At 45.2% G+C, this 19,742-nt stretch overlaps 1 protein-coding gene across 1 annotated transcript; it reads right to left on the reverse strand.

Annotated features, from left to right (window-relative positions):
• Nucleotides 1-39: 39 nt before the first annotated feature.
• On the reverse strand, nucleotides 40-18,277 carry LOC115330915 (sterile alpha motif domain-containing protein 3-like). The gene is made up of 9 exons (XM_040222815.2): nucleotides 18,149-18,277; nucleotides 12,736-12,866; nucleotides 11,649-11,798; nucleotides 10,723-10,810; nucleotides 9,846-10,004; nucleotides 6,942-7,154; nucleotides 3,287-3,458; nucleotides 2,168-2,253; nucleotides 40-498 (listed from the first exon to the last, which is right to left on the reverse strand). Exons 1-9 carry the CDS (start codon nucleotides 18,275-18,277, stop codon nucleotides 208-210), a joined length of 1,419 nt encoding a protein of 472 aa, XP_040078749.2. The 3' UTR covers nucleotides 40-207.
• Between the last annotated feature and the right edge of the window lie 1,465 nt (nucleotides 18,278-19,742).

The raw sequence follows: 19,742 nt of genomic DNA on the forward strand, positions 1-19,742 counted from the left end.
AAATTAACTTATAAAATGTTGAATAAAATGTGTGTTCATTTTCCTTACTTGAACTGTAAAGCCCCACTGTCCCGTGGGTGGACATCCATTTTTACAGAGCCTGCAAACTAACACCGTAAAAAAAAAAAAAAAAAAAAAAAAAAAAAGCTCAAACTGAACCGTAACGAAGCAGTTAATGCGCGTGTGGTTGAAGCACAAATCATTGCTTCAACCATGCACGTGCCTGCAAACTTTGTTTAAAAATTTAATTACCACTGCCCTTGGAGTTGTGTGGCTCATGCCGAGAAAAAGCCTCTCCAGAGTGACGAGCATGTTGAAGGCCTTCCGTTCATATTGTATACTGAACAACCAATAGGCTGCCAACAACATACACAGCCCCTCCTCGGCATTTGGAACGGAGAACAACCTCTCACGATCAACAACCAGGTGAAAGAAGTCTGCATCCTCTAAGTCTTGCCCGCTGTACAGGACACACGGTGTCGGTGGGATGTTTTCATCCTGCGTTAGGTAAAAGGAAAAGGCACAACATATTTTAATGTAGAAGGCCAAAACATGTTTGCTCTTGTCAACTGCTATTATTCACTCCAGTTCAGGCCATGAGCATTGCTTATGTTTAAATAAGTAACCGGCATCTGCAACAATGTAAAATGAATGAGGAATTACAATTGGGGAAACATCACGACATGAAAATATTGCGATATAAGCTTAGAGATATATTTTAGTATCTCTATTTCAGTATGAAGATGCATTTGTGAAACCTATTTGCATTTCAATAGTGAGATACTTTTCCGATGCATTATGATACGCTGCTAGACTTATTTATTGTTGGAAATGAGTACAGGTCTGGAGATAAAAAAAATAAAAGTCACGCCAAAAATCTGACGCATCACTGGTTCGTTTTCACCATGAGAGTGATTTTTTGCTTTGCTATCACATCTCACTTTTACAGTGGCCTGGTTTCTTTATGCGGACAGCAGCCTTCCTGTGTACATTTGAGGTTATTGTTTGGATAAGAGGACACCAACAAATGCACAGATGAGAAACAATACGTGCAGAAGGAAGAGAAGACAAAAAGCAGGGATGTTTGCGCAGACGCGCTTTGTCAGGCAGTGTCATTGGTCGTCAGCGCTCATTGGGTGCAATAATGGGTTCTTATCGGTATCAGCGAACATAGCCAAGGGCAGACAAGTTTCAAGGAGAAAAAAGGGGGCAAACACCGACAGAAGGCAGGCAGCTCAGGTGCTACAATCTATGTCTGCCACGGACGCACCCTGCTTACCTCGCCACCCCGCATTTATGAACCGTACAGGGCTACCGACTGACCATAACGGTACATGCTATTATTTGTTCGTTGGCCAATGTTAATTTTTTTGCTTCCTCCTCTACACTGAAAAAACCCAAAGATGAAGGTTCCAGAAAACAGCAAACATAACAATGTCTCGTATGTAGTTGTATAAATTAATTTTCACGAGCTACATTTACATTTTATGTGCAGTCGCTGGCCATATCTCTCCCGTCCGAACACCAACCGGAGCAGTGAAAATCCAGCATGAGGCACGTTGAGCATGGCTGTGTTTTGGAAGCCATGCTCAACGTTTTTGGAAGCCATGCTCAACGTTTAGGTTTTTGGCGTTTCAGCCATTGTACCCGAAACTTGGTTCGCCTCAAATTTTTACTTTATATCTCTGTAATTTAGGTGGCCATTATCTCTTGAGCGTTACAGAAGTATTTGGGGCCTGGTGGGCCTAATGTTTGGGACACCCCATTAACAAAAGGGGCCAGGTGAACAAGCTGCTATTGAACTGTTGGAAGCCAGTTAACACGCTACACTGTCTCTGTATTGAAAACCCTAGAAAGATCAGCATGCCTGCCGCCTTCCAGCCTTCATTGGTTTTTCAGGACTTGTATTCATGTGCATTTCACATGTTTGTTTCCTTTGACATCAACATGGTCACTAATATGTATTCAGAAGGCTCCAATTCTAGCCCCTGCGGGCACTATGAAAAAACATACCGTGAAAACAAAAAAAAAACGAACACTCTACCCACAAAAAACAACAAAAAAACCTCTTTAGTTAGCATTTATTTAACCCTGCTACATTGAAGGTAGGCTGGAACTTTGTTCTTGCTAGCATCAACTTTCGCAAAAATATAGTGAAATAACTTACATCTTCTTGCACGAACATTAGGGGCAGTGATGTTGACTCCTTGACGTTCAGTGCCAAAATGCGCAGAGTTGCAACAGTCAGGATGTCTGAAAAACACCAACAACATTTGTGCAAGATATCAAATACATTTTTGTACTCTTCGTTGCACGTGTCCTGGACGGTTTCAGAAAAAAAATGTATGCATTGTTCTGCTTATCTTCCAGTAGGATCAGTGACAATGAGGGAACTTCAGACGAATACTAAGATGTTCACTTGGCCAAGCCTGTCCCCACTAAAAGAAAAGAAGGCAACACACCAGAACGACCTAAATGGGTGCAACATAATATTATAGATAAGCCATTGGACATGTCACCAAATGGTATGAAACAATTCAAATCACCACGGGGAAATAACCTTGGGAGTATGATACAAACTCCCAAAGTTATTCCCCATACACTGGTGTGCAGCCCAAATGTCTGTCCTCTACGGCCCTCCACCACGCTGCCTGCACCTTGGCAGAGGGTTCTCCTCTGCCAAGGCGCTGCGCATGTACAGCTGCAGCAGAAAAAGATTAGCACGAGCGACCAACGACCAGAGCGGCAAAATTGCAGCACGTAGCACTATTGTTTCCGAGCGCGCTGATAGCGAGAGTGCCAGTCACGTTCCATCTTTCAATACAGGGGAGGCCAGCACAAAGCAGCCCACCCTAAAGGCCGCATTTTGAAAGCTATAGTTTCGCTTACTTCTCAGCCGAGCAATGCGCCAACGTGGTTGCACACATAAACTCGGTTATTTTTTTTACAGTGGAGCTGTTAGCGGCTAGTTTCCCCAGGGTCGTGTCAGTCCTCAAATAACCCGATGACACAGAACTCTGGACAGCTACCGCCATATATAGGAGACGGCAGCAACCATCATAGATGGCCGCAACCTTTCCACTCTGGCTTGCCGACTAGCGATCGGCCATTACTTCATTCCCACCATAGTGCAGCTCCGCTAGTCTTCCTTCCTCAACAAAAGAGAAAGACTGAAAGTTTTTTGTTTGTTTTTTTACTATCTTTTCCCATGCATGCATTGAATGGTGGTATTTTATCGCTTGGTCGAAAAGCCTCCCTTGCGCAGCGGTTTTCTTACTGTACTCACGCCGTGTCCTGAGCCTCCCCAGATCCATGTGCGGTGCTGCTTGCAGTGTAAGTAGGACATGCTCCTGGCAGTCGATCGCCTTCTTTGTGGCCAACAGAACGATCTTGTCAATCCCTTTTGCGACTTTGTCGGCCAGGTTCATCTTCGTGAGCCTCTCGAAATCTTTAGCGAACTTCACAAAAGAAAATATAAAAATTGAAAGTTCAGGAAATATGCCACGGCATTTCTTTAATAAAATTTACAAAGAAATTGGCACTTGTTCATTAATTTAAATAAGGGAAACAAGAAACAACGCCTAAATTCAGATTTTACTGGCACTACCATTTACCGAGTCTAGGCCAACTCACCGAAAGCCAACTCATCGACGGTAAACTCGTCAGCAGCCCATTTGTCGAATAGGCCGAATCGTCATAAGGCAAATCGTCGAAGAAAAATTAGTCGAAGACGCCAACTGGTCGCCGCTGTTTCAAAGCCATAATATATAATTTTGTCCTGAAATGTTAAAGCAAATCCTGCCCTATAGTAATGCGTAATATCGCCGTATCGTAATAAACATCCAGTGCGCTCTTTCTTGTCGAAGATAACAACTTGCAGCTTTCTCCACTTTCACGGTGCAGTGGGGGACAGTTACTACGTCGCGTGTGCATCACTGTGGCACGTGTGAGTTTGCTTGGCCTACCCGTCCACGCTGCTTCGCGGCAACAGTCCGCAGCGGCTCATTACAAAAAGTAATAAAGAAAACTAGCAAAAGGACAATCCCGAAATTTACATTTCTAAACTTGTCTCAAGGTACTGTCCTAAAACCTAAAAAGACCGCTGTCCCTAGTCCAAACACAAATAAAAATTTAGATCAAAAGATAACAAGGAACCATGAACTTTTACCTGAGACCGTCATTTAACCCATTCGAGGAATCGGCCTCGAATGGGTTAAATGACAGTCCCAGGTTGCCTTTCGACAAGTTGCCTTTTGATGAATTGTCCTACAACAAATTGGCCTATACTACGAATTGACTGTCGATGAGTCGGCTTTCAGCGAGTTGGCCGAATCCCCCATTTACCACAACTTGAAGGTGTGGGAAGGGCTTTAGGAACAAACATACGAACACACAATACGCAAGTTTCTTTTTTTAGTAACATTATTTTTTTTAACTTCCCTTTGCTTCTGAAGTTCTTAATATGTCTATTGACTTGCCAAGCAAGTCTTGCAAGAGTGCAGAGAAATAATTGGTACTACAGACATCACGCTGATGAAATATCAAACCTTCTTCTTCACATGCAATCTCTTACTCTTTTCTTTCGGACCCTCGAGTCCTTTTCATGCAGTATGGCATAGAGTTGATAGGATCTCCAAACCTGGCCTGTGAACCATAGCTTCCAACTAAGTCGTTGGTCGCTGCATTAGCTAGGATGTTGCTAACACTCAACAGGCTCCCTCGCTTGGCTGCTCTGCCTTGAAATCGCATTGCCTTGTCGCCTGTCTCCTCTTAATCCGGTTTTTCATTTCCATTACCTATTTTTATCTGTACCACTGTATTTTTTATTGCTTATAAATGTTTCTATTCTCTTCTGCACACGCCGCTTCGCGTGTCGTTCCGCGGGTGAGTACTACCATTGCTACTGATTCCTATCGTGCTGTTAGCTGTTCATTTTTGGTTCATTTGACCCAGGTGTAGTCGAGAGGAGCCGTTTATGAACACCCGCACCCATGTCATAGGGGTAGGCAGAGCTCTGAATCAACAATCACGACGCGAGAGCCGAGTGCGGTGCGAGTCAACAAAGCGAGTGCAGGTGGCTCAATCGCACTCGGCTCTCGCGTCGCTTAGTTGACTGGCACTGTAGCATGTGCCTTCAATACCGCTTACTTGAGTAAGATACAGCCCGCCGCTTTGCTGTCACGAATCATTTGTCTGAATGCCTGCGAAACCGTAACACTGTTCGGCATGTCCAACTTTGCAGCGCCTCACAACTGCACGCAGTTGTCTTCACCCAAACGCTTCGCAGGACGCTGTCTTTTGGGAAGCAGTGCCAGGAAACATGCCGTCCGCCGGCAGTACTGTTTGTACAGCCTGGCACACAGCAAACTGTACTATGAGGGCATGTTACTGCTGAAGGTGACCTAAAGAAATAAAATACCTTGAGCTGACATCTTGACTAGAGAAATAAAATTATCGAAGGAACTACGAGTTTCAAGATGACTGCCTGGGAGACAGCACACCTCTGCACTTGAAAAGGGGTGCTTTTAACTGACAACCGCTTAGCAAGTAGTTTAAGAAGGCATACTATAAGCGCACACAAGCCGCGATGTTGGGCCGCCCGGCGCTTGCGAAGGGCTCGCGCCGCTGAGCGCAGTTTGTCAGGCACCGCAGCGTTGGATATGACAAACGGTGCTACGGCTTTGCAGGCATTCGGACAAATGATTCGCGGCAACTTATCTCTGCACTTGAAAAAGGGCGTTGGCAAATGACAACCGCTTAAAAGAAAGATTATGAAGGCATGCCATAGGCACATTCAAGCCGCGACATTGAGCCGTCGGCATTTGCAAAGGGATCGCACCGCAGCGCGCAGTTGTCAAACGCCACAGCGTTGCATATGCCTCAGCTTTGCAAACATTCGGACAAATGGTTCGCAGCGACAAAGCAGCTTGCTGTATCTTGGTCAAGCAAGCGGCACCCGAAGGCATACGCTGCACTGCGAGTCAACGGAGCAGGCGCGGGCGGCTAAATCACAGCGCACTCTGCTCTTGCGTCGCAATTCTTGATTTAGAGTCTGCCTACCCCTATGACATCTGCGTGGGTGTTCATAAACGGCTCCTCACGACTGCACGCGGGTCAAGTGAACCAAAATGAACAGCTAACAGCACGACAGGAACCAGTAGCAACGATAACACTCACCCGGAGAACGACACGCGAAGCGGCCTGTTGTTCGTCAGCACTCCCGTCGAAAAAGGCATAATAAAGACAAAAACTATATATATGCAAAAAATACTGCGCACAGAAGAAAATAGAAACACTTAGAACCAATAAATATACACTTGAACATATAAAAATAGGTAATGAAATCAAAAAACAAGATTATGAGGAGACGAGCGACGAGGCAATGCGATCTCAAGGCAGAGTGGCCAGGCCAGGGACAGTCTCTCCCACAATTCCTCGCGCGCGGGCCAGGGCGCTTGGGGGATTCCGCAAAAGGGCTATTGAACGAGGAAATGCACAGAATGCGTCCGGTTCTCTGTGCAACTTTTTTTTTCCTCAATAATCTTATTAACAGCTTTTTAGAAGTCACAAAAAAAGGGTTTCATCTTTTTGCTATTTTTAATATTGACTGTGTGCCTTCAATGACCCACGACTTTGATTAAATTTGGTGGTTGTGTCTAAACCTTAGAAAACAGCCCGTGATCACAAAGAGAGAGAGCGCAACTCGAACCGGCCAGTTCTCGTGGCGGTCCTCGGGCGGAAAGAAACTGAATTTTGAGCCTCAAATTCTGTTCTGGGCAGTTGGGTTCTCATAAGCCATGTACAACTAAAAACATCGGCGGGCATAAACACCCTGTCAGTGTCCCTTCAATAAGAGTTTCTGTATTCAAACAAGAGTACAAAAAAAAAGTCAACAACACCTTCGTATTCAATAAAGCGGAAGAGTAGCAGCAATGACTCACTCGCTGAGAGTCCATCAGGTATGGGTACCTTGTCCTAACAGCATCAATGCCCATTTGTGCCATGTCAGAGAGCCTCTTCCTCGCAGTGAGAGTCATCCTTTCATGGATTCCTTTTTCATCAGGAGCTGCCTTTCGTCCTTCTCGTATAAGCCATTCCTCATGGGCGATCAGGCTGGCTTCGTCCTCTCCAGCCAAAGCCGAAGCAGTGATGTTCTTGAGAGGCATGATCGAAAGGGCGCGATTTAGACATGAATATTCATTAACAGAAGGACAACAACTGACTACCTTTTTAGTGCTTGATGCTCTTAGCATGCCAAAATTTCTGATAAGGTAAAATTGAATTCAATCATTTGACCTAACATTGCCCAAGGCATTACCCTACGGGAGCACAAACAGTAGAAAACACACAATATAAAAAAGGAAACAGTCCAGATAAAAATATATAACATATTTCCTTGCACCTTGCTCAATAAATGCACCCCCAACTTTGTATCACGAGGTGGGAACGTTCAAATTTTTTTATGCGCCACTTTGAGCGATAAACAGCTAGACGATCATGGGAAGGAACGACCTCCATCTCCAGGTGGCCAAGCCAAGCCGGGGTCGTGGGAAGAAATGAACCTTCCGCCATTTTGCAATAAGCTTTTTTCCGAATCGGGGCGGCCCCTGGTGAGGAGATGCCAAGAAATGAATTCCGGGTACTAGCGGGCCATTTAGTTCCGGCTTCAGATATTTGCCATGATTATTGTGTCATAATGGAACTCGCTACTTCATTTTCACAACTGAGACATCCCACAAGTGTAAAATACCATAAATGTCGCCAAGCAATTAAAAAAACACTGGCCACTATTTTATTGGTTTCGAGCATGCCAGGTTTTAAGCAAAAAAATTGCAGGTGCCTTGGTTGATGTTTTACGCGAGAGAAACTTCAGCATACTTGCGATTGCACATGTTTCGTCGCGCAAGCAGAGACAACGCCTGTTCGACTGAAACCATGTCACTCAGCTTCGCAGCCAACTGTTCCGAGCGTGCAACGCATGCAATGTTGCATGGCAGGATTTTTGAAAGTTGCCTATAGACCTTTCAAGCGGCAGTCTCGAACGAAGCGATTTACAGCAGGCATCCCTGGTTTTGAGAGGATAAGTCAGTGTTGCCAGACTGCGCTGAGCTGTGGAGTTTCTCGTCAGTGGGCTGTGGCAGCCTGCGTGGGCACACTTTCGGACGCTGGTGGAGGCTAAATTGCCGTGTTCTATTTTTCTTTTGTATTCTATGGCAAATAGAATTTCTCGGGGTTTTTAAGAATGCTCTGTACTATTTTTGAGAACAAAAACAAAGCAACGAAAGCTGTTTTGGTGAGTCCGTGAGCGACAGAACGAATGCAACTGGGATGTTTGTTTTATTTTATGTTGGTCTTTTTACGGCACCATACACTCCGCCTTGTCAATCTACAAAGATCTTAACCGTCAAAAATATTTGACCGCACAGGATATTCAAACTGCATAGATTTACTCGCCCACAAAATGAAATTCAACGAGTCTCATCAATCGAACAACATATATTGTACGTACCCCACAATGCCGCGTTATCCGAACAGGATTTGAGAAAGGTCTCAAATAACACAGCATATCCAATAAACAGTGTCGACGATAGTAACTTCACGACGATCAGACGGAATCCGGCGTGTTTTGGGCACATGTAGAATAGAGCTGCTTTTTTGCACAGCTTCAAAGCAAACACTCCGGACCCGACCCTATCAGCTATTTTTCGCGAAGACTCGGAACACAAGTCGGGAAGGCTTTCTGGAGATTATCTCAACGGAAATAATCCTTCAAGAATGTCGAACTGCCTCCGTCACGACTCGCGAGTTGCTTGACGTTCACTCTCTTCGTTTGTTTCCTGCGAAGGCCGAGCAGGCTATGAGCCCTGGTATTCCCTGGTTCTCACAGTGCATGATAGCACACAAAGGGTAAGCATCCTAAACAGGCAAATAAAGTAAAAATTTCCAAGAAAAGTTGGCGAACTCTGAATGCACAATGCAGCTGGGGAGTCATGCTGACCGGGTTTCCACAGCTCAGGCAGGTGGCAGAAATTTATGGCTGGTAGGGGCCGCTTGGTTCGCAAAATGGCGGCGGCCAGAGAGCTTTTTCTGCAAATGTCTATAGCTTATGGTTGCCCCAACAGCACGATCGTGGGGTTTCCACGATGGTTTCATACATTAGCTAACATGCGGTTTGAAGATTAAGGTTTTCAAGTATGCTACTGAACATGGCCGTCGCACAACAGGAAGAAATTGTAGTGTTAACGAAGTCTTGAAGATTGCTCATGTGCAAAGCTCTTTGGCGATGTGCAAGGAGCTTTACGTGCCAGTGATCTCGAAAACCATAGTGCGACAAGGGTAGTACTCTTTCTGCTCATTAGAGTGCTGCATGTTCTCAGATCTTATGGACATTGTGAGACAAGGACCCAAGAAGAAGGACGATTGCAGGAGGCTCCACTGGTTCCAAATCACTGATTGACACTTAATGGAAGCTCGCCTGGGATCTTGAGAGCTTCCAGGTGAGCTCCAATCTCAGGTGAGCTTCCAGTGAGTGCCAACCATCGAATCGGAATAAATCGAGCTCCCTGCCATCATCATCTTTCCGAATCCTTTCCACTCGAAAGCATTTCATGCTTCCACCTACTGGCGGAGACGGGATAAACCATTGTAGTTTTCCCGATTCGCGTTATCTGATTGATGGAAGCGTTTCGTTGATTTCTAAGGCAGACACTGATGAGTAGAAAGAAAACCATGCGTAGATAACAATTTGATCATCCACTATGCAGACACGATATCCGCATCCGAACCACATCAGCAATTTTTGATCTTCCAAGTTTATCCCGGAAAGTTTAAACATTGCCCCTCACCAGCTTAATCTTTTTTTGCCGCTTCAGCTGTGTGGCTGCACCTCCATCATTTGGTCTTTTTGATCCAAATTTTGCACGGTTTTCAGCAACCCGGACGTCGTCTGAAAGGCGACGTCTTTCATTTTTGAACTTGTACCGCAGTGCTACTCTCCACGAGTCCTGTAAAATAAAGAAATACCACAGCTTGAACAACTATCTAAATTTAAATTTAGGTCCAGCCATAGCATTTTTGCTGCGATATCAGTTATTGGGAGCCTACCAAGGGAATCGTTCCTGCGCCAAGGAATGAAATTATGGCGTCCAGCTATACTCTTTTCACCTTTGAGCTGGGGAGAGCTTTCTTTTTCACTAAAGCACCAAGGTAAAGGAACAAACGCGACTGACCCGTTTCCCACCCCAACCCAGACAACTATTTTTGGAGATGACCGAGGATTCTATGCGGATTATCTCTGGGAGGGGGGAGAAGAATGTTTGCAAAATCGCGTTGAGGGCAGTTCGACGTCCATCACTTCCTTCGTTTCCCATGAATGTCGAGCAGAAAAGCTTGAATGGCAGGCACTTACCAGTCTTATATATCACAATGGAAGATAACACAGAAAGGGTATGCAGCACTCATAAAAAAAATTAAGTGGGAACTTTCAAGAGGGGCGAGAAAACGTTGAATGCAAAACCGCCAAAACAGGTAGAGAACCGCACTGAGCGGGTGTTCACAGTCCAAGAGGGTGGCAGAAAATTTCTAGCTGATAGAGGGCCAGCTGCATCAGCATCAGCAACATGGCGGCGGCCTAGGAGCGTTTTTTGGAAAGATGTATAGAAGCACCAATGCTAAGAATTGATCGCAGCTATTATTATAAACGTGCAAAAGAAATGTGCTTACTGATCCAGTTCCTATAACATCTTGGAGCTGAGGGTACTTGTCAGTTAGTAGCTGAGTGACCTTGGAGTAAAAGTGCTGAGATGGGAACCTGCAGAAAAGTCGTGCCCATTCTTATGGCTCAACAATCTCTAATATTATAACCCACATTGTGAATCAATAGGTCCCGTATGCAGACTGAGCCTACGCGAGGAAGATGCAAGGTATTGTTCAGATGGTACACAGTGCATCAATGTTTTAAACATGCCAATGACCCCCAATCGATTATAACTAGTCGCACCAAATTTTCAGATATTTTAAAAAAAAAAGGAATATCTACACATTTTCCGCTTAGCAAATTCTTGTAATATGAATTTCGACAAAGAGACATGTTGTCCTATTGAAGGAAAACGAGCAAGTTACTTAAAGCTTCCATTAATTTTACACACCAGCAACACATACACCTGTAAATACAGCGAGGGCATGGATTGCTTCTAGCAAATGACAAGAAGTGACCTAACTAACCAAACATTTCTCTAGCCTGAACTGACTAATTTCATTTTTGGCGCAGCGGTCTCGACCAAGAAGCCTAAAATTCAGCACAAAGATGCACTTGTGAAACAACGCAAATAAGCCATCAATCTACTATGTTTACCACTGCACAAAATTTGGCAAGATAAGGACCAGAAAGAAGCAACCTAGCTTTTTTTCCGAATTACTTTTTTTTTTTTGTATACAAGGAGGGTTAGAGGGATTAAACCCACTTCAAATATATTGCAAAAATCAGTTTCACCTGCTTCGATACTGTGATTTAAGACATAGGTTTAGCTGGATACAGAAAGATACAGCAAGACAAAGGTTGACCGGTGCCCACAAAGAAGTCACCCATGAAAGGAACTGGAAATGATGAAGCTAGGAATAAGTCCGAATTTTGAGACCACCTTACTTACACTGTTATGTTCACCATTGCACGAAAGAGGAGCTCCACAATCTTTCGGAATGATGAAGATGTCAGAGGTTTGCCAGAGATGATCGTATCATGGAGAGCTCCAAGCTTGGGGAAAATGAAGGTGTTCCCATCGTCGTCTGAACACGAAGGCCTAAAAATAGTGCAATTATTTTATAAGAAAATGATTATTAAAAAAAAAAAAGAAAAAAAATGTTGCTATGTAGAAGCATATAAAAAAAAAACAAAAAAACAGAAATACAATAAATATGTTATAGGCGTCTCACATGCTTTTTCTCAACCTCATTTTAAAGCGATAGCTGTTATGGGCTCTTCACCCCCCTTTGAAATGATGGTGTAGAGAAACCGTCGTCGATATTGATGAATGCTCTAAAACATTTGTTACACTTTGCCGCTGCCAGGGATCGAACTATGGGCCTACTGTGTGTGAGCCAAGTGCTTTACCACCTGAGCTATCAGCTCTGTGTTCCCTGAATAAACTGCATGTGGTGAGGACACATGCGTGTATCAGTCTTGTGAAGCGCCCGTGTTCCTCCCAGGCACTTAGCCAGGGTCTTGTTTCGGAAGAGGGAGGGAGGGAGGGAGGGAGGGAGGGGGGGGGGGGGGGCAGAGGCCAAATGCTGTATGAGGGGGAGGAGGGAGAGGAGGCCCCAGCAAAATGGAAGATATTGGGGGGGGGAGGGGGCCGGGCCCCATGGGCCCCCCTGGATACGTGCCTGGTTCCTCCATTGCCCAGGGAACGCAGCAGAACACAATGGTCCATGTACGTGAGATGCGTCAAAGAAGTAGATGAAACAAAACGGCACCGCGCAGGTAAAGCTACTAGCCGACATGTGATCCAAGCAAACAATAAATAAAAAGACGCGAACCAAAATGGCTAGATGTCACCACCCTAAGCAAAGCGCACATGTACGGTAGGCACCCGGTGAGACGCTAGTGCAGCTGGTATGAGCGTTTCCATTGATGCCACTTTGTCCGCCGTTCTATAGTGACAGCGGAATAGAAGCATTTCGAGGCTGCCTTGTATCACAACATAGCCTCTATAGTCGCAACCATTAAAACACACTTACAGCTCAAAGGGCTCGATGCCTACCAATGGTACATCTGGAGAGGAGTCATCTGGAGAAGTTTCATCTGGCAAGCTCTCTCTTTGGGCGGTTTCACAGTTTTCAGTGCGCACCGTCTCCAATGAAGCCTCCTCCTAAAACGAAAGGAAATCCCTGCAGTGTAAAGTTACTGGATTTGTGTTAAGGACCCCAGCAGGCTGTTTTAATGATATAACGGTTTGTACTTTACATGCTATAAGTAAGGTTTGGTGTATTTATTACTAATAAATGCCGCTAGATGCTCGCCGTTTCAGGAATTCAGTATAAATCGTAATGTACAAAATTTTCATATGCACACATGAAAGAATAAAAAACGCAGTGGACAAGAACAAACCAAGATATCTTTCCAGAGGTCCTATTTCGGCCCTGTCCACCTTCCGTTTCTTATCCTTTCGTGTGTGGATATGAACCTTCACCAATACGCTCGTCTTCAATAATACAGAAATTCGGCACCGTATTCTTGGTTCGTGGCTCATAATCTGAGCCCGAATTTGAAGCTTAAGCTCTTCGGTAGATGCAAACATGCACAGCATGCAATTTCACATAGTGTCAAACAGAGATGCTGTTCAATGCTAAGAATAATATGCGGAGTACAGTGCAACACCGTCCAGTAGAGCATGCAAGCCATATCACTTTGAAAAAGACATGGCCCTGACTGGCCCCCTCCTTCTAATGCAACACTCAAACTGCTCTGGTATCCAGTACTAACACGAAACAAAGTTTATCTAACGAGGACCTCGATACATACATTAGCAAGCGATATAAGCAGGAAAGCATGAGTGACGACCAGGCTGTGGCCAGTCACTTGCTGCGGCTATGTGGTCTGCGCAGCCCGGTCACCGCTTGCATATTCCAGCTCACACCACCAGCAACTGTACTTGCATATACAATACGAGCACATAGCCCCAAATCCTCAGTTTTGCTGGGACCTCCTCTCCCTGCCCGCTCCCCCTCCCCCATCTATGCCATTTTGACATGGGCGGTCCCCCCCTCGACAAAACCCTATGTGCCCGATACAATACTCTATATATAGGGTGGTCCAAGTCACCAGGATCGATCTAAAATGGACCATAAAAACAGGCGCCTGCACGTAGCAATCTAAACCTTTCGTCAAAGATCTATTTCACGGGTCAATTTTTTTTTTGTAAAATTACAAAAAATAGGACCAAGAAAATTGCCAGGGTTAACGGCAGGCAACGACCCAGACGACCAAGCCCAGTAGCAGGGCGTGTTTGGCGATCGTATTCATAGATGGCATCGGGAGCAGCGTCCGACGGTGCAGCCGACCAGCTAAAGCTAGCAGACGACACGTTGGCAGCAAAAGCGCTGTCGTTATGCAGACACATTTTTTTTTACTTTAAGTTCTGCTTTTATTGCCCGCATTTATTTTTTAACCGAAGGTACATTTGAAAAAGATTATCTTCATTTTATAAAACCTTGGTCGCAAGCCGTCGCAGTAAGGAGGTAGCCCATCAATCTATACGAACGCCAAACACACCTTGCTACTAGACCCCTGTCGTCTGCGTCACTGTCCGCCGTAGACCCTGGCAAGTTTCTTGGCCTTATTTTTTACAGAAAGAGAGCTACGCTTTCTAATTTTACAAAAGGAAAGCGACATGTGAAATACACCTCTGACAAAAAGTCTAGATTGCTACGTGCAGGTGTCGATTTCTATGATCCATTTTATATCGATCCTGGTGACTTGGACCACCCTATACTTTGGTCTACGTGCTTGAGTGCAGGCGAACAATCACACTGAACTTCTCATCAGTTCCCTTATCTCTCAAGGTGCTTCTTTACAAAACGCTCGTGCGCTCTAAGCTGGAATATGCCTCTTGAATTGGGAACCCTGGCATTAACGTGTTGATATTGGCTTTTGAAGCAATTCAGAACAGATCTGTTTGTTTCATCCTTGCTAATTATCACTGCACTGCCAGTGTAACATCAATGAAAATAAGTTTGAACCTACCTAACCTTGCATTACGTGGAAATCTTAACAGTGTGTCTGTTCCACAAAATTTATTACTATAATCCTCTGCTATGTGACAAGTTACTGACACCTCTTTACATATCATAATTTCTTGACCATCCACAGATGGGCATTCCTCAATGTAACACTACAACTTTTTATAATTTATTTATACCTCAGACGACGGTCTTATGGAATCACCTTCCAGCATCTGTGGCATCCATATCCGATTCCATCGCTTCTAAACGATGCCTTAACAGTGTTAACTTTTAGCATTTCATTATTATGTATTTTTTTCATTCTTAAGATTGTCGTTTGTTTGCTTTTGATTGTTGTTTGTTTGCTTTTGATGTCTCCTTGTAACACACTCCCCTCTGCAATGTCCTCAGGCCCTGAGTAGGGTGACCATATTCCTCAAGGTAGAAAACGGGACATCCCAGCGGTAAAGGGGGGGGGGGGGGGGGGGGGGTACTAAAGTTTGAGAAAAAATGTAATTAAATTCTACATGCGTGCTATTCCTACATGATTCTACATCCGTGCTATATCCAGTAACTAAAAAAAAAATATTTCTACCGTCCTCGCGAAAGAAAAAGTGTTTGTGGGCAAGAACAGTCCTAAATTTTACTCTCTGGGTAAATATTGTAAAGTACCTACGGTTAGTTTTGTAAAATATACTTGCAACGAATAGGCATAGTTGCAGTTTGCTTCTACTCGCTTGGTGCCAATTTTGAAACTATGTACTTCTGCGAAAACGGGACATGATTCTATATTGGGATAAAAAGACGGGACGGCAGAAATGGACCTGAAAAACGGGACTGTCCCGGCCAAAACGGGACGTCTGGTCACCCTAGCCCTGAGGGTCTGAAGATGAAGATGCTCAGGAGCATCTTCAACTTCCTTCATCAGTAAACAGAAGTCCGCCATTAGTGTAGCACATATGGCGTTTTCAGATGATGATGATAGTGATCAAAGTGGCCAGACTGAATTCCGGAAAGGGTCTATTGTAGTTTTAAAGGTGGCCATTAATAAAAGCCAACCCAATTGACACGGTTCCCGAAAAAGCAACAGGCTTTGAGATATTCATCTGTTAATTTTTCCTTTTTTTGCTTAACCCTTTAAGCGCCAGCCAGTTTTCGAAAAAATGTACCCAAAATTCAAATTTTTTTTATAGCACACTTTGATAGAAGAATTCTTCCTTATTTCAAGCATGTAAGACATGGGTATAAAAGCTTAACAACTGAAAACCAAAATTGATCCAATCTTAGGCCATGTGAGGCAAAAAAATTAAAAATGGGAACCGAGACCGCTTGCTTTGAAGCGGTCCTTCATGAGCAACAACACCGGCCAGATCTTGAGAAGTTTTTGACGAGCTTGCCCCACTTTACCAGCATCATCTCCATTATTCGCAAAGTGGAAAAACTTCGTGAGCAAAATAAATCTGCTCTTACTCATCACCTCCCCAAACACTAGGATTTCAATCACTGTGCGCTTTGACCAATACCACTCGACAACTGGCTTGTCTACTATTTCCTGTAGAAGCAGCAGGGTGAAGAAGACTCATTTCTGCTTCCGTCACCGGTTACCACGCCTTCATTTGGGATCCCCTTGAGATCAGCGCGGTCGCCAAGTGTTGATCGGCATAGGTACCTCTTTGCCTCATTGACGACCAGAGTCATTACGTCTGGCTTAGCAAGAGTTACAAGTACCCAACAGCATTGAGGGTGTCGTGTTCGACGAGCGACGTGTCGACGGGTGTCGTGACGCCCGGCGTGGCAATAAAGGGAAAGCGGGGAGGGGCTCATGGAGGATTTGTCGTGTCCACACTTTTCCAGTCTCGCGCCGAAGCATGGACCTCATCGCCGCTAAGGTCCGAGTCACTTGAGCTTTCAAACTCTTCCGCGGACTCCCCGCTTCCGTCACTATCGTCTAGCGCAAAGTCATCATCATCCAAACTACAGGGTGAAACAAGGAGACGGCAGGCTCTTTAAATCGACCGGAAAATTCGGTTTCTTAACCTATCGCGCTACGACTTTGTGCAACGTTGCCCACAGATGGTGCATTTTTTTTGTAAAATTTGCAAAGAGCGAACTTACCTGAGGAAAAAGTAAAGAAAGAAAAAGGCTTAGCTCCTATGGAAACGCAGCGAAGCCACCGGTCTTCAAACAACACGGCGCCGGTTAGCACGGGACACAAGAGATGGCGCAACGAACGCCGTCAACGAACGAGCATACGGCGTCGAGAGCCAGCGTCATTAGCAGACAATCTTTTCGACTCAAAAGCGACGCGCGTTCCGCAGGCGGCGACAGTCGCAGAAACAAAAAACAGGCGCAGTAACAACGAAGAACTGCAGTTCCTTGTCTGCTAAATACGCCGGCTCTCGAGTCTCGGCGTCGTCTGCTCGTTCGTTGGAGGCAGTTGGCGTCGCGACCGCTTGCGCCACCCCTTGTGTCCCGTGCTAACCGGCGCCGTGTTGTTTGAAGACCGGTGGCTTCGCTGTGTTTCCATAGGAGCTAAGCCTTTTTCTTTCTTTACTTTTTCCTCGGGTAAGTTCGCTCTTTGCAAATTTTACAAAAAATATGCACCATCTGTGGGCAACGCTGCACAAAGCCGTAGCGCGATAGGTTAAGAAACCGAATTTTCCGGTCGATTTAAAGAGCGTGCCGTCTCCTTGTTTCACCCTGTAGAAAACTCATCATCAACTAAAGAAACGCGCTTCCGACTAGACGAGCGATGCATGTCACCACTCGAAAGAGACGCCATTTTTAAAAACCCATGTTGCCGGAGGAGCATGATAAATTCTCAAAATGATGCAAAAATTAGCGAAATTCTGGTTCGCTTTTTCTCCTGCTGGCTAGCGGGAGAACTATTCTCAACACAAAAATAGACTGGACGAGCGTGCCTCGTCGCTGGCACTACAGACACGGGCTGAAACGAGCGGATGAGCCACACTCATCCTTGGCATTTGCGGGACGAACTCCGTGGACGAGTCAGACTCGTCCTCGGCGTCTAAAGGGTTAACTCAAAACCACACGCTGAAAGGTGCACCTGATTATGATGCAAAAAAAAAAGTGACGCCCGTGTTTCATGCCCTTCGCCACTATCTCGACAGACAGCGTGTCTGCTGGAGGCGCCGGCGTCACACTTGCTGGATAGTGACGGACGTACAGAAGTGACAGGACGCTTTTCTACCAATCATAATCAGGCACCAAGCTCCACAAACATACAGTGAAGGCGGCATTAACATAGCTATCACCATTAAAAAATTTTTAAAGAATAAAAAATTAAAAAAACGCTCGTATAGACACAGCCTATCACAGTTGTGATTATATTCCTAGTAATAAACCGTTTCTTTTTTTTTTTTTTTCATTAATGCTTGATATACCTTGAACTTGTTGCAAAACCAAATACCTGAGTGGAAGATGAGCCTGGCCCACCCTCTGGGACAGTTACAATGGGCAGGAGAGTGATTTTAGCCATGTCATGTATTTCGTCGTCCGCAGCAAGGTCAATGTATTCTTCAAATACCAAATCCAGCATCTGTAAAATGTATGCGCATGGACTAGCTTCACATATATCTAACCCAAAAATATTTTTATATAGTTAGTAAATCAGCTCCAGAGGCACTTAGCTTCTTTTCAGTTCTCATATGTGCTGGCTCAAATCAGTCCTATTCAATGAAGAGTAAAGGCTATAGGCACGAGCTCGTGCACGTTGACCGGAAATGGCCATACGCACGACGTGGAGAGCTTACTGTAAATATTGTCAAATGCCCTACAAAAAAAAAGTAAAAAAAAAAGAGGTGTCTAGCGTTACGTCCAACGCTGTGGCTAGCGTTACGTCCAGACAGAGCACTGAAATGGATATGCCTAACCTTCTCCCCCACCCTCCTCTCTCGCCCCTGTGAACCTAGGGAAGGCGGCGATTTGGACGTACGGTGTGGCTAGCGTTCCAGACGGAACGATAGCTGCTACTAGAGTTCCGTCTGGAACGCGGAGCTAGAGCTCGTGCCATTTGGGTCACCCTTTTCCGACGGCGCGTGTATCATTGGGGGGCTCGTTAACACCCCCCCCCCCTCCCCTGCATTCACGCCGCTTCGCGGCGACAGTATGCGGCTGCTAATTACAAAACTAAGAGGGAGTTTTCGTAGACCATGTTTCGTTCACCGCTAAGCCCTCTGCAACGAAGAAGCCGCTACTGCGCCTGTGCGCCCATGCCCTTGACTGTAGAGTTCCGACATCATAGCAAGCTGCGTAGGGCATTGCGGGACGGCGAAAACGGTCTATGAAAACTCCCTATTAACCCACTTAGCCCTCCGTACACGCCGCCCAGCCAGCAACCCAAACCCGCTATGCCCTATTGCACCTCCGGCCATTTAGTTCAGCGAAGTTTCGTCGACAACATGCCTTCATGTCTTTCAGAGATAATTGTAAAAGAGAAATGTGAATACCGACAAAAAAAAATCGAGAAGAAAAAAAAAGAAGTAAACCCACACTGCGGTTCGAACCCGGGCCCGCTGCGTGTAAGGCAGACACCTTTCCACTACACTACACCACCACTTCAGAAAGGATAAAGCCTACGGACTCCGGAGTGCACTTCAAACGGAAATGGCTATACGCACTCCGCTAGTCTCATATAAAAGGAATAGTCACAACAACTCATTCTTTTAAGCGGTGGCATAGCGTAGTGGTTAAGGTGTCAGCTTCGTACGCTAGTGGACGTGGGTTCGATCCGCGGTGGTCCCACTTTCTTTTTGTTTCGTTTTCTCAAACATTTTGTTTTGTCGAAGCATTTGGCAATATTTACTTTTTTTTTTTTTTTTTTTTTTTTTTTTTTTTTTTTTTTTTCCCCGGTGAACACTAAAAGATTCGTTGCCGACGAAACTTCGCAAAACTAAATGGTACGGGACTCCCTTTCCTGATGCGATCGGGGACAGCGGGGCTTGGGTTGCCGGCTGGACGCCGCGAAGCGGCGTGTACTGGTTACGTTTTGTAATTAGCAGCCT

Source organism: Ixodes scapularis, unplaced genomic scaffold, assembly GCF_016920785.2.
Source record: "Ixodes scapularis isolate PalLabHiFi unplaced genomic scaffold, ASM1692078v2 PGA_scaffold10__122_contigs__length_95168666, whole genome shotgun sequence".
In the NCBI taxonomy this organism is placed as follows: domain Eukaryota; kingdom Metazoa; phylum Arthropoda; class Arachnida; order Ixodida; family Ixodidae; genus Ixodes; species Ixodes scapularis.

Coding starts and splice junctions, on each gene's coding strand:
- LOC115330915 (XM_040222815.2), bottom strand. CDS start 18,277: ATGCTGGATTTGGTATTTGAAGAATACATTGACCTTGCTGCGGACGAC. Junction 11,799..12,735: donor GGCATCGAGCCCTTTGAGCT/GTAAGTGTGTTT, acceptor CACTATTTTTAG/GCCTTCGTGTTCAGACGACG. Junction 3,459..6,941: donor ACCTGATGGACTCTCAGCGA/GTGAGTCATTGC, acceptor TCTTTTGTGAAG/TTCGCTAAAGATTTCGAGAG.